General features: G+C 42.5%; 2 protein-coding genes across 3 annotated transcripts in view; both read left to right on the plus strand.

The window, feature by feature from the left end:
• Positions 1-493: 493 nt before the first annotated feature.
• LOC106572183 (potassium voltage-gated channel subfamily KQT member 2) overlaps positions 494-14,459 on the plus strand; it is a 43,358-nt gene continuing 29,392 nt past the window's right edge. For both annotated transcript variants that reach the window (XM_014146110.3, XM_082962069.1), the window contains exon 1: positions 494-985. In XM_014146110.3, the coding sequence (XP_014001585.1) occupies positions 690-985 (296 nt within the window). In that variant the 5' untranslated portion in view covers positions 494-689. The remainder of the gene's footprint in view (positions 986-14,459) is intronic.
• On the plus strand, positions 4,883-10,631 carry LOC106572184 (E3 ubiquitin-protein ligase TRIM39-like). Its single transcript, XM_014146112.3, has 2 exons — positions 4,883-4,987; positions 6,601-10,631. The coding sequence occupies exon 2, from the start codon at positions 6,603-6,605 to the stop codon at positions 8,268-8,270; it is 1,668 nt and encodes a 555-aa protein (XP_014001587.2). The 5' UTR covers positions 4,883-4,987; positions 6,601-6,602; the 3' UTR covers positions 8,271-10,631.

The raw sequence follows: 14,459 nt of genomic DNA on the forward strand, positions 1-14,459 counted from the left end.
AAAACTCCCTAGAAAGGCAGGAACGTAAGAAGACATCTCGAGAGGAACCAGGCTCTGAGGGGTGAAACAGCATGATCATTACACAGGTACACCTCGTGCTGGGGAAAATAAAAGACCACTCTAAAATGTGCAGTTTTGTCACACAACACAATGCCACAGATGTCTCAAGGTGCACCTGTGTAATGACCATGCTGTTTAACAATCTTTTTGATATGCCACATCTGTCAGGTGGATGGATTATCTTGGCAAAGGAGAAATGCTCACTAACAGGGATGTAAACAAATCTCTGCACAAAATTTGAGAGCAATAAGCTTTTTGTGTGTATGGAAAATTGAGGATGTTTTATTTCAGCTGATGAAACATGGGGTCAACACTTTACATGTTGCGTTTATATTTTTGTTCAGTATATATATATATATATTAATAATTTAGCTTAGGCCTACGTGTATAGATTGTTAAATATTTAAAGCGCATTTCCCCCTACCCAGGCTTGTCAGATGGCCGGAAGGAGCTGAGAGAGAAGCCTATACAGTATAGGCTACACATTGCAGATTCGCAATCGCATGGACATTGCAATTGCTATTCCAGAGGGACACCGACTGTACTTACGAGCACACACAACACTCACCAGTGATGCTACCCCGCAACGAGATTGAAAACTCCCGGTTTGAGTCACCTCGACTTTAGAAATGGTGCAGAAAAATGTTAACGGTGGGGTTTACCCAACTCAAGCCGGAGAGAAGAAGCACAAAGTCGGCTTTGTCGGATTGGACCCCGGGGCTCCCGAATCTAGCAGGGACGGGGCGCAGCTGATTGCGGGCTCGGAAAGCACAAAGCGGACCAGTATCCTATGCAGACGGAGGTCCAGTGCCATAAGAGGTGGGAGAACGCCGAAGAAAAACCCCAGCTATAGGAAACTACAAAATTTTCTATATAATGCACTTGAAAGACCGCGGGGATGGGCGTTTATTTACCACGCTTATGTGTAAGTATACCAAGCCACTCGGATATGGAACTCAGCATAGAGGCTAGACAAGCATGATTAATATTATGTGGCCCCGAATGTAGTGCCATAGGTTGGGGTAAGACATATCATGCGTAGCTATTTGGGGTGTGAAGTTGGACTTGTAGCCATTGTTCTTCAGTGATGCGTTTTCTGCAGATAAAAAAAAAAGGGTTGAGCAGGAGTAGACTAGTGTGAATCACCACCACCACAGCCCTTATCTGCATAGGGAAACAATATTTAGGCTAACCCACCCCCTGCATAACGTCCATGCAATCATTCACATGCATAGCAGGCCTATTTGCCAACTTTGTGCCAAACCTTTAGTAACCCCCCCCCCCCCAATTGGCGCTCCTTTTCTCTTTCAGCACCTTTGCCTGATGGACAGCTCCCGTGCGGCGTCGATACTTTAACTAATTGACGTTGCAGTCATTCATAGTCAGGCGGGCCAACACATACACACACGCTTTTCGATACTAAGCAACACTGTATCAGGAAATATGCATGACAACCGTATCAACCAAAAAAAGTATATTGCCAAATGTATTAGACTAACGCGCAAGCAAGTCATTGTCTCTGAGTCATTCAAATTGATCAGTGTAGTTAAGAGGGCGTCCAGCACCCTGGGACTTCACTGCCGAGGCTCTAGCTAAAATCCGATACATTGTACAGGCCTAATGAGCGATTGTGATGGCATGAAGTTGCTCTGCACCTTTACTGCTTAATTTGTTTGTAGACCTATTTTATGAAGAGCCAGCTTTGTTGTGTAGTAGGCCTACGTGCTGAAATTGGAACAAAGCTAGGAAATCTGTGTACAAATCTCAGAAATTGAATACCCCAAAATTTGCCTCGAGTCAAAATACACTTACAGTAGCCTAACTGAGTCTTGCCTGTTGGGGTTGTCGTCAACCGTTAATAATGGGATACTGTAACAGCTACTCAAAGCTCAGCCCTCATTTGACCCTGGGTAGCTTTTGGGGGTCATCATTGAAACTAGCTGCTAGTGGGTAGTAGACTCGTAGAGGATCATCTAACCTAGACAATGCCTTACTTCCATGTAGTAAGCTGTCATCTTATATGATAAGGATGTAGCCTATAGGCATGTGATATATTACCAATGCTTCCAATCAAATTCTCTTTTAGACAGGATCTATGCTGCTGGCACATCGTGCTTGTGTCAAAGGCAACCCACACACGCCACGATGGCAGGTTAAATAGGCTGTTGAATTCTAATCGCATGACTGCTGTGGAAGCCCGAAAGCCCATAGTGAAAATGCAGTGGACCTCCTAGCAAGATGGTATCAAGGCACCTGTGAATGTATACACGGTATCCACCCTCTCAAAATGGGAGCTAGTAAAGCAACTACAGCTCTGCTTCTATCCCATTTGTGGGCTTGCCGTGATGCATCATTTAAACCATCCACCTCATTTAATCTATTTAATCCTGTTTTACGTTCAGGCCAGCTGATTTATAAAACTGGCATGTGCTGACTTCAGTCGAATCTTGCCCTCCTGCAAGGTTTTTCGATCACATCTCGAAATGCAGAGATGGCACTTTGTCTTGTTTTCCATCTTCTTCTTCCAGGAGCTGAAGCAAAACTTTGCTCATATTTGTGTCGGCTAGCCAGCTGCATGCTGGTCTTGATGTACAATCTAGAAATGTTAGGCTCGGTCTATGGTCTTATTTGGATTGTATGTGTGAAGGATCAATACCTGGAAGTGGTATTCTCTCTCTCACTCCCTCTTTCTCTCTTGTGCGCTCTCTCTGAGGACATCTTACCTCCTCTTCTATCCTGTCAGTGTTCCAACATCAGTCAAAGCGAAAACAAGAGAGGGCTTGTCCATTTAAACAACAAATTCTACACTGTGCCCCATTTCTCAACCAGGAGAGTGTCAGTCAAGGGATAGTCCATGGGCACTGCATGTCAAGAACTGTATATGTACAGTTGAAGTCGTAAGTTTACATGCACCTTAGCTAAATACATTTAAACTCAGTTTTTCACAATTCCTGACATTTAATACTAGTAACAATTCCCTGTCTTAGGTCAGTTAGGATCACCACTTTATTTTAAGAATTTGAAATGTCAGAATAATAGTAGAGATGATTTATTTCAGCTTTTATTTTTTTCATCACATTCCCAGTGGGTCAGAAGTTTACAAACACTCAATTAGTATTTGGTAGCATTGCCTTTAAATTATTTAACTTGGGTCAAATGTTTCAAGTAGCCTTCCACAAGCTTCCCACAATAAGTTGGATGAATTTTGGCCCATTCCTCCTGAGAGAGCTGGTGTAACTGAGTCAGGTTTGTAGGCCTCCTTGCTCACACACGCTTTTTCAGTTCTACCCACAAATGTTCTATGGGATTGAGGTCAGGGCTTTGTGATGGCCACTCCAATACCTTGACTTTGTTGTCCTTAAGCCATTTTGACACAACTTTGGAAGTATGCTTGGGGTTTTTGTCCATTTGGAAGACCCAATTGCGACCAAGCTTTAACTTCCTGACTGATGTCTTGATGTTGCTTCAATATATCCACATAATTTTCCTGCCTCATGATGCCATCTATTTTGTGAAGTGCACCAGTCCCTCCTGCAGCAAAGCACCCCCACAACATGATGCTGCCACCCCCGTGCTTCACGGTTGGTATGGTGTTCTTCGGCTTGCAAGCGTCCCCCTTCTTCCTCCAAACCTAACGATGGTCATTATGGCCAAACAGTTCTATTTTTGTTTCATCAGATCAAAAAGTACTATCTTTGTCCCCATGTCCAGTTGCAAACCGTAGTCTGTCTTTTTTATGGCGGTTTTGGAGCAGTGGCTTCGACCTTGCTGAGCGGCCTTTCAGGTTATGTCGATATAGGACTCGTTTTACTGTGGATATAGGTATTTTGTACCTGTTTCCTCCAGCATCTTCACAAGGTCCTTTGATGTTGTTCTGGGATTGATTTGCACTGTTCGCACCAAAGTACGTTCATCTCTAGGAGACAGAACGCGTCTCCTTCCTGAGCGGAATGACGGCTGCGTGGTCCCATGGTTTTTATATTTGCGTACTATTGTTTGTACAGATGAACATGGTACCTTCAGGTGTTTTGGAAATTGCTCCCAAGGATGAACCAGACTTCTGGAGGTCTACAATTGTTTTTCTGAGGTCTTGGCTGATTTCTTTTGATTTTCCCATGATGTCAAGCAAAGAGGCAATGAGTTTGAAGGTAGGCCTTGAAATACATCCACATGTACACCTCCAATTGACTCAAATGATGTCAATTTGCATATCAGAAGCTTCTAAAGCCATGACATCATTTTCTGGAATTTTCCAAGCTTTTTAAAGGCACAGTCAACTTAGTGTATGTAAACTTCTGACCCACAGGAATTGTGATACAGTGATTTATAAGTGAAATAGTCTGTCTGTTAACAATTGTTGGAAAAGTTACTTGTGTCATGCACAAAGTAGATGTCCTTACCGACTTGCCAAAACTATAGTTTGTTAACAAGACATTTGTGGAGTGGTTGAAAAACGAGTTTTAATGACTCCAACCCAAGTTTATGTAAACTTCCGATTTCAACAGTACCTTCCAAAATCTCCTGTGTATTTCTATGGGCAGGTAACTTTTTCAAACACAGAACATGAGCATTAGCTGTAGCTTTTGAGCATCTCATTTGAGTCTGTTCAATCTAGCCTAGAAGCAGCTACAGTTACAATGTCGGCACAATGATATTATGTTTATACAATACTCTTGAACACATAAACCTTATCAGTTGGCATCTGTGTAGTAAAATGAAATATTCACCTTCTTTAAAGCAGTATTCCTTTAAGAGCAGAGGTTAGTCATCACTATGGCGAAGGGAGAGGCTTATAACGTCATCATTTTGCTGAAGTGAAACTTAAGAGTATTTCCACGTAGCTGTACCAAATCCCCAGTCACGGTATATCTTTTTTTCTGATCCGAAGAGGAGAACGAACAGAGTCAACAACATACTGCACACTGAGGTGAGTAGAAAAATTAAGAGCTTTGCCTGGACAAGATTAGACACTACGGAGATGACAGCCCTAATTATTATCCTGTCTGCGTTTGACTCTCATGAAATGTTAAAGAATGGTTAAAATAGTATAGTTTGACGTTACTACATGGATTGATATCAGTGGCGGTCGGTGCCGTTTAAAAAAAAATATGAACATGGCCTTATGTCTATAACCACATATTGGATGACTGTCATTCATATTCCATTCACCCAGTTCAATATAACATTGATAGTGTTGGTTTAGGCTCCTACATGATACTCAAGTTTTCCCTATACCCAGTTTACAATGTAGGTGCACACAGGTAGAGAGAACATTGAGGTGACAGCCTCTTGCTTGCATCTAGCTGATTTAGGGTGTAATTATTTGTCCAACAGTTGCAAACAAGAGTTTCTATTGGACAAATTCAGGTATGTTCATCCCTGTTTCGTTCAGTTTGCTTCCGTTTTAGAAACGTTTTTCAACCGAATCGGCGGAATGAATACAACCCTGATCACACGTAAACACAGTTCACTTTCATAGCAGCCACATACAAACAGCTCGCTGTATTCCTTCTCGCATCTACGCGCTCTCCTCCTCACCTTTTCCCTTCGCGTGTGGACTTCAATGCACAACACATCAGCTGTGACAAACGAAAATACCTTTCCAAGACAAACCTTCATATCATAACCGCTAACTGCTACACACAGCCTACATTATTCTCACCATATTACCTCAAGTAACGTCATAGCTAATAGAACTAACGTGTTAGTAAACCCGTTACAATCATGCAGTACAGTGTGCAGTCAGTAAGCAGTTTAGCAGTTACACTGGCGGGCCTCAATGGCAATAAATTATTAAAACCAAAAGCTTACCTTGACTTGGAAGAGTTCCAGTGTTGGATAGTCATTGCCAGCTACCTAACATGGCATCCCTCTGTTTGAGCCAGGTGTTTGAGTAGGCTAAACTATCTTAGCTGCATTAGCTAGCTAAGTAAGTGAAAGTGTGAAAAAAATAGAATATTGCAATCGCTCTCTCTTGCTTCTTAATTAATTTGTTCTAAACTGTTCAACGATTGTCTTTCTCTCTCTTTGAGTCAACTACTCACCACATTTTATGCACTGCAGTGCTAGCTAGCTGTAGCTTATGCTTTCAGTACTAGATTCATTTTCTGATCCTTTGATTGGGTGGACAACATGTCAGTTCATGCTGCAAGAGCTCTGATAGGTTGAAGGACGTCCTCCGAAAGTTGTCATCATTTCTGTGTAAGTCTATGGAAGGGGATGAGAACCATGAGCCTCCTGGGTTTTGTAATGAAGTCAATGTACCCAGAGGAGGACGGAGCTAGCTGTTCTCTGACTACACCATGGTGCTACCGTACAGAGTGCTGTTGAGGCTACTGTAGACCTTCATTGCAAAACAGTGTGATTAATCAGTTATTTTGTGACGTGAATATATTTACTATAGTTTTCTTTAAAAAGGATAACTTCACTATTTTTATGAAATTCACTGAGGAGGATGGTCCTCCCCTTCTTCCTCTGAGGAGCCTCCACTGACTGATATTGACACATGAAAATAATAAAATGTTTTTTGGCCTCTTTCAGCTATGGCTTCCTCCAACAGTCTCCTGTCTGAAGAGCAGTTCCAGTGCTCTATCTGTCTAGATGTGTTCACTGACCCAGTCTCCATCCCGTGTGGACACAACTTCTGCATGGCCTGTATCGGAGTGTACTGGAACGCTGAGGGCCTATGCAAGTGTCCAATGTGTAAAAAGGCTTTTGAACAGAGACCAGATCTCAGTGTCAATACTTTTATTTCTGAAATGGCCGCCCACGTCCGGAAGCTAGCTCCAGCTGACAGCACACTCAAACAGCACCCCGCCAAGCCTGGAGAAGTGGCCTGTGATGTCTGCACTGGGAGGAAGTTCATGGCCTTGAAGTCGTGCCTGGTTTGTCTGGCCTCTTACTGTGAGACTCACCTAGAGCCTCATCAGAGAGTTGCCTCCTTCAAGAAACACAAGCTAATTGACCCTGTGGAGAACCTGGATGACAGGGTGTGTGAGAAGCACCAACGACCCCTGGAGTTGTTCTGTAGGAGCGACCAGACCTGTCTGTGTCAGTTCTGCACTGAGACGGACCACAAGTTCCACAAGACTGTCCCCATAGAGGAAGAGAGTGGAGTGAGGAAGACTCTGCTGGGGGAAACCAAGGGAAAAGTGCAGAGGATGATCAAGGAGAGACTGCAGAAGGTGAAGCAGATCGAACACTCAATAGCACTCAGGAAGAGGGGTGCAGAGAGAGAGATAGAACATAGCGTGCAGGTCTTCACTACTCTGATGCGCGCTATTGAGAAAAGCCAGGCTGAGTTCATTGAGGTGATTGAGGTGAAACAGAAAGCAGCAGAGAGGCATACCGAAGGGCTCATTAAAGAGCTGGAGCAGGAAATCACTGACCTACAAAAGAGAGACACTGAGCTGCAGAAGCTGTCAAACACAGAGGACCACCTCCACGTTCTCCAGAGCTCCCCATCGCTTTGCACCCTTCTACGCACCAAGGACTGGTCTGAGATCAGGGTTCACAGCGGTTTGTGGGTCGGGACCCTTAGGAGAGCTGTGTCTCAACTGGAGGAGACGCTTTGTGAAGAGATGGAGAAGTTGTGTGAGACCGAGCTGGAGAGAATGCAGCAGTCAGCTGTGGATGTGACTCTGGACTCTGATACGGCAAATCCCAAACTCATTTTGTCTGAGGATGGGAAACAGGTGAAGCTAGGAAGCAGACAAAAGCTCTTCCTTGACAACCCAAAGAGGTTTGATCCTGTACCCTGTGTACTAGGAAATGAAGGCTTCTCCTCTGGGAGATTTTACTTTGAGGTGCAGGTGGAGGGGAAGACTAGGTGGGCTTTGGGAGTGGCCAGAGAGTCCATCAACAGGAAGGGGAATGTAAGCCCCAGTCCTGTGAATGGATACTGGACTGTGGGGCTGATGAATGGGGATGAGTACATGGCTCACGCTGGGCCCAGTGTCCTTCTCTCTCTGTCAGAGGAGCTTCAGAAGGTGGGGGTGTTTGTGGATTATGAGGAGGGGGAAGTCTCCTTTTATGATGTGGAGGCCGAGTCTCATATCTATTCTTTCACCGTCTGCACCTTCACTGAGAGACTCTACCCATACCTCTTTACAGGCATAAATAATGACGATACAAACTCTGCCCCATTGATCATTTGTCCGATCATGTCAGTCAATCAGTATGAGATTTCACCTTTCGATGATACACCTTAGCTTTCAGCAATTGATTCAGTCAAGTGATTGTTGATACTTCTATACAGCTTTTAAAAAATCGTCACAGTATTGGAATGACACAGTGAAAAAGTTAGGTGTCTAATCAGGCGTGCAACTGACAATGTTTTCTACTTTTCATTTAGATTGAATGGGCAAAGTCCCCTCATACGAAAACATGTATTTTACCTCCACAATCATGTAGGAATTCATTATTATTTTGTCTATTTTTCTCTGTGGCATATATAAGTAACTGCCAAAATAAAGGAAACGCCAACATAGTGTCTTAATAGGGCGTTGGGCCACCGCGAGCCGGAACAGCTTCAATGCACTTTGGCGTAGATTCTACAAGTGTCTGGAACTCAACTGGAGGGATGCGACACCATTCCATCATTTTGTGTTTTATTGATGGTGGTGGAAAATGCTGTCTCAGGCGTCGCTCCAGAATCTCCCGTAAGTGTTAAACTGGGTTGAGATCTGGTGACTGAGACAGCCATGGCATATGATTTACATCGTTTTCATGCTCATCAAACCATTCAGTGACCACTCGTGCCCTGTGGATGGGGGCATAGGCATGGCAGCCAAAATAATGGCCTACCCAGCATTTTTATTCATTTCCCTAAGCATGATGGGGATGTTAATTGCTTAAAGTGAGACTCAGAAATGACGTTGCCACGAGCATCACCGCAGATATTCAGATGAGAGAGATGCAAGACTTTGCTCTCACACAGTCACACACAGTATCTGCGCATGTGCATGGGTTCGCTTCACACTGTTCACAAGGTAATAGCCACGGGACTAAAACAGCGGAGAAGTTGAGCCTCACACTTCAACGCTCTTAGTTGTTGCAGAAATGTACTCACTATGCTGTTTACTTTGTGCATCTACGTCATATCGCTGAGTCTACCTTTAATTAACTCAGAAACCACACCTGTGTAGAAGCACCTGCTTTCAATATGTTTCGTATCCCTTATTTACTCAAGTATTTTGGCAGTTACCTGTGGCTCAGTTGGTAGAGCATGGTGTTTGCAACGCCAGCATGGTGTGTGCAACGCCAGGGTTGTGGGTTCGAGTCCCACGGGGGGCCAGTACAAAATAAATGCATGAAATTAAATGTATGCATTCACTACTGTAAGTCGCTCTGGATAAGAGCATCTGCTAAATGACTAAAATGTAATGTAAATAATTTTCCTTTATATGTGTAACAATGATATGTGTATAATCAATGGGCTACTGGAGAGGGGGTACTGTTCTGTATATTTGGAGGGTACGTTTTGGGATGAGGTGAAAGGTTTTGTTGGGCTTTTTCTTAAAATAGAAAGGGAAAAAAGGCCACAGTGCTTTATGACAGTTTACACAGGTGCATGTGATGGACTCTCTTAAATCTTCCAAAATGTACAAAGTCTGGTTGGAGATGCTCTGCAGCCTGCGGAGTATTGATGTTAACCGTAATTACACAGTCCTTTAATGTTGGAATTTAGCGAAAAGTTTTGAACAACAAATCAATGTCCTGTTATCAAATAAACATTCAGCACGTATTATTATTTAGTGTTTATTCCAGGGGAGAAGGACTGCCCCCTCTCATTGAAGCCACACAGTTCAAGGCCGACCACAGTGCTGCAGGCAGTTTGCAGAAAACAGTTTCCCCCATTGTAGTGAATGGGAAGAAGGCAATATTCATGGTCAATCTTTGTGTAAAAAGATAAATACATTTGAAGACAAATACATTTGAAGACAGTCTCGGTACCAATCATTGCTTCTATTACACCAGATGTATGTCCTTGAACCAGTTATTTTAAGTTATTATTTTTAATTCGCAGAATAAGTTTTTAGTTGCTAATGGCAGAATGCAGTACCCCATTCGGCCTCCAACTTGAGATACTCAGTGAGAGGGGGCAGCACTGAGCTTGCCTGCAATGTCACTTCCTGGAGTAGCTCATGGAGTAGCCCACATGAGATATCTTAACCAACTTCTTTGGCTTCAAATGGGCAGAATCGCATAGGTGGAAAACCAAGACTTCTGATGGCAGGCCTGGTCATAGCTAGATATGTTTGATTCGCATCGGTGGACAATTTTAGCGTTTTAGCAAGCCTAACCCTTTTCCCAACCTTAACCTAATTCTACTAACCTACAGCGTTAATTTTCCTAGCCTGCTGCATAAGTTATCCTAACTTGCTATGAAAAGTCACTTCTGCTAGTCAAAACTGGCAGACCTGCCTGGAGAGCAGTGTGAGTATCCAGTAATAGTGCTTCAAGTCCACTATTGAGTCTTCACATAGGAATGAATGGTGTCACGTAATCAATGGCTTTGTCCATTCAGATATAAAGTAATTGGTTTATTCTCTTGTCCAGCCCAATTAGTATTAAATTAATTCTGAATCATATTCAGCATCCTTTTCATCATAAAATGGTCCTCCAACAACAAATCAACGGACTGTTTAGAGGAAATGACTTAATTTTCATTAAGGAACACTAAGGACAAGATTTGGTATGTTAGCAATGCTATAGTAGCTGCACTGTGTGTCAGATGGGCTCCGTCAGAACCTTCATCATGTGTCTCCAGAAGAATCAATAGTAGCAGAAATGCAGCACTTGCATTAAATATATACAATTTTTAGCATAACAGACAATTGTTTTAGTAAAAAAAGTGTATTGCTACTGTGTTTCCCCTCATTGTATACCTGAGTTTGGCTTCTATTGGTTGCAATTGGCAGTTTTAGTCTCAGAGGGCCTGGATATTGCTTTGGGGCCCTTTCTTCCCCATCTGGTAAGTAATCTGGGGGAATCTGCTTCAACTGCACTCTTAAAGTCCTCATAGACCCAGCCAGGCAGATAGACATGTCTGGGTCTGGACATCTTGCTGAGCGGGGCAGATCAATGTTTCTTTATCTGCAACTGAGTGGAAGTGCAGCTCTTTCGGGGTCCAAGAAATCCATTTTCATCTTGTTTATCAATTCTTGTCTCGTGTGAAAACATCTAGACATCCGGCAACAAGCAGAGAGATGCCAAAGGTGCCTTTATGTATAGGCACAATCAGGGATTACTCGTCTCTACTCGTTCACAGTACAGCACAAACAGTAGTAATGTATCTACTGCACATATGCTGTGAGTGTAATCGCACACTGTCTATTCCACTATTAGGCATTATTAATTAGGTATAGTCACTTTTGTAGTGACAATCTAGGGAAGTTGATTACGATCTTGTTGACGGCTATTTGTTTGAATGAAAAATGTTACTGTGTCTAATTGGTTGGCTGCTTTGCATAGTGTTCTATTCACCCCTCTTATTAGGCAATGACCAGTTACAGGTGTGCTTGTCAGGGAGTGCGAATGAGCTTGGCAGCCTCAGGTGTGTGTGCTATAATGAGCTACTGTTGAAATTTAAAAGGAGACGTGAAAAGTTTCATAAAATAATCTTCACTCAAGCTCCACTGTCTATACATTGAGGCTTTTCTAAGGCATGACTCAGTTCACTTTTCTTAAACCCCCACATATATTTATTGTGAAGTAATTACACATGAATTAACAGAAATGTATGTTATGCTAATCATGTATTTACTATAGTGCTTTTCTCAGACCCAAACACGCTTATGTGGTGTTTGTGTGGCCTAGACTCTCCTGACTACCACATTATTCAGTGTCCGGGGCTGTAAGACCAAACGTCTTATACTGCAGGTCAGGAGTGTCGTTCTACTGTCTCTTGCGGCATAGCTGTGTGATATATCTAGCTAGCCAGATTGCTTCAGCTTCTGAAAGCTGCTGTTAAATCCCCCCCCCCCCCCCCCGAATCTGCTTTCACTATGACATCTCCATTAGCCCAGAATTGGATTAGCTTCAAAATGGTTCACCTAAAGAACCTTCCCTAAGACCAGTCTCCATCCATCTATTGCCAAGCACACACCCAATTCCTGCCTCTTCCTATCCCTCCCCAAATCACATTCACCCTTTTTGTTTCTCCCAGCCCCAGTGAAAGCTACTATAATGGGTAATGTGGGGATATCCTAGAAAAAGTGGTTTCTGTAGAACTGCAGGAAGGTGGACTACAGTCTGCAGACTTGGAACATTTCTCACTCTCGGGGGTGGTACTGACCGAGTGACAGAAGCAATAAATACTGTCTCACAACAGAGCTTTGGCACAGCAAGCTGATGGCATCGTTAGATGATCTGGCCGCACACCAATACTGTGTTAAGTTAAGACTGACCTGAAGTTTATAAATAGCGTGTGCAACTGCCAACAGAGGATGGAATTAGTATAACTGAGAAGCTCCTTAAATCAAATAAAAATCTGATTTTATTTGTCACGTACACAGTTTTACAGAAGGCATAAAAGGTGCAGTGAAGTGCTTGTGCTAGGTCCCACAAAATTGCAGTTCAATAATCAAATACAATAAGAGTTATCAAAAATAACCAGTAATATCAGAAGTAGTATGCATAGTAGTAGTAGTAGTAGTAGTAGTAGTAGTAGTAGTAGTAGTAGTAGTAAGATATGTACACAACAGGGTACATTAGGGGAGAGTGGGGTAAGATGAGTCATCCTTGTCTCTAGGAAATCATACACAAAATGAATCATTTGACCAAATATTTAGGAAGAGGTCATCATTTCATGGACTCTGAAGGAATAAACCACATTGGAAAAGTGGTAAGCAAGTTAGGTGAAAATTTAATTTAATGTGTTAAAGGTTTCATGATGCTTGTATCTACATTTTTGATCATTTTAAGAGTGTTCTATACATCAGTTGGGATCTCTATAAGCTTCAATATGAGGTCCTAAACCAAGCATGAAAGTGCGTCCTTGTAGCTGTCTGGGCTAATAAGTTGAGCCAGTGGCCGGTTTTTCCTTCCCAGGCATTATGGGATATGAGGTAACAGTGCCTGCTGTTTAAGTGTTAAATGAAAGTGTTTGTTAGGTATTAAGCCCATGTTAAAATATGATTAAAAGACGAAAAAGGTGATTGTGTTTAAAGATAGACATGGTTTTAAAGAGGTAGTGGTAATATTTCATTCAGTAGAGAAATTTGCATTCAGCTGAACTTGTGACAAAATAACACTTAAAAAAAAAAATAACAAGCAATATTTTTTAAACTGAAATGTTTACAAGAATTGTGATAATTTCCTGGAATACACCACATCCTGAAATATACACTACCATTCAAAAGTTTGGGGTCATTTAGAAATTTCCTACAGTGTAGACATTGTTAATGTTGTAAATGACTATTGAAGCTGGAAACGGCTGATTTTGAATGGAATATCTACATAGGCGTACAGAGGCCCATTATCAGCAACCATCACTCCTGTGTTCCAATGGCACATTGTGTTAGCTAATCCAAGTTTATAATTTTAAAAGGCTGATTGATCATTAGAAAACCCTTTTGCCATGATGTTAGCACAGCTGAAAACTGTTGTCCTGATTAAAGAAGCAATAAAACTGGCCTTCTTTAGACTAGTTGAGTATCTGGAGCATCAGCATTTGCGGGTTCGATTACAGGCTCAAAATGGCTAGAAACAAAGACCTTTCTTCTGAAACTCGTCAGTCTATTCTTGTTCTGAGAAATGAAGGCGAGATATTGCCAAGAAACTGAAGATCTCGTACAACGCTGTATACTACTCCCTTCACAGAACAACGCAAACTGTCTCTAACCAGAATAGAAAGAGGAGTGGGCGGCCCTGGTGCACAACTGAGCAAGAGAACAAGTACGTTAGAGTGTCTGGTTTGAGAAACCGGCGCCTCACAAGTCCTCAACTGGCAGCTTCATTAAATAGTACCGCAAAACACCAGTCTCAACGTCAACAGTGAAGAGGCGACTCTGGGATGCTGTACTGCTAGGCAGAGTTGCAAAGAAAAAGCCATATCTCAGACTGGCCAATAAAAAGAAAAGATTAAGATGGGTAAAAGAACACAGACACTGGACAGAGGAACTCTGCCTAGAAGGCCAGGACCCCGGAGTCGCCTCTTCACTGTTGACGTTGAGACTGGTGTTTTGAGGGTACTATTTAATGAAGCTGCCAGTTGAGTATAAGCAGTTTCCAGTTTGTATGACAGGTTAGGCTACATGTGAAAGTAATGTGATTATTTTGTGTGCTTGTGAAATACGCAAATACAGTTTCAACATACAGGGTATTTACATGTATTATTATTATTATTATTATTATTAGTGAAAGGTCCGACTGACTGTAAACTCGTTTCATGCACG

The sequence above is a fragment of the Salmo salar genome, chromosome 15 (assembly GCF_965601325.2).
Source record: "Salmo salar chromosome 15, fSalSal1, whole genome shotgun sequence".
NCBI classification, from domain to species: domain Eukaryota; kingdom Metazoa; phylum Chordata; class Actinopteri; order Salmoniformes; family Salmonidae; genus Salmo; species Salmo salar.

What these genes read in the sequence shown, in the direction of transcription:
- LOC106572184 (XM_014146112.3), top strand. Translation starts at nt 6,603, where the DNA reads ATGGCTTCCTCCAACAGTCTCCTGTCTGAAGAGCAGTTCCAGTGCTCT.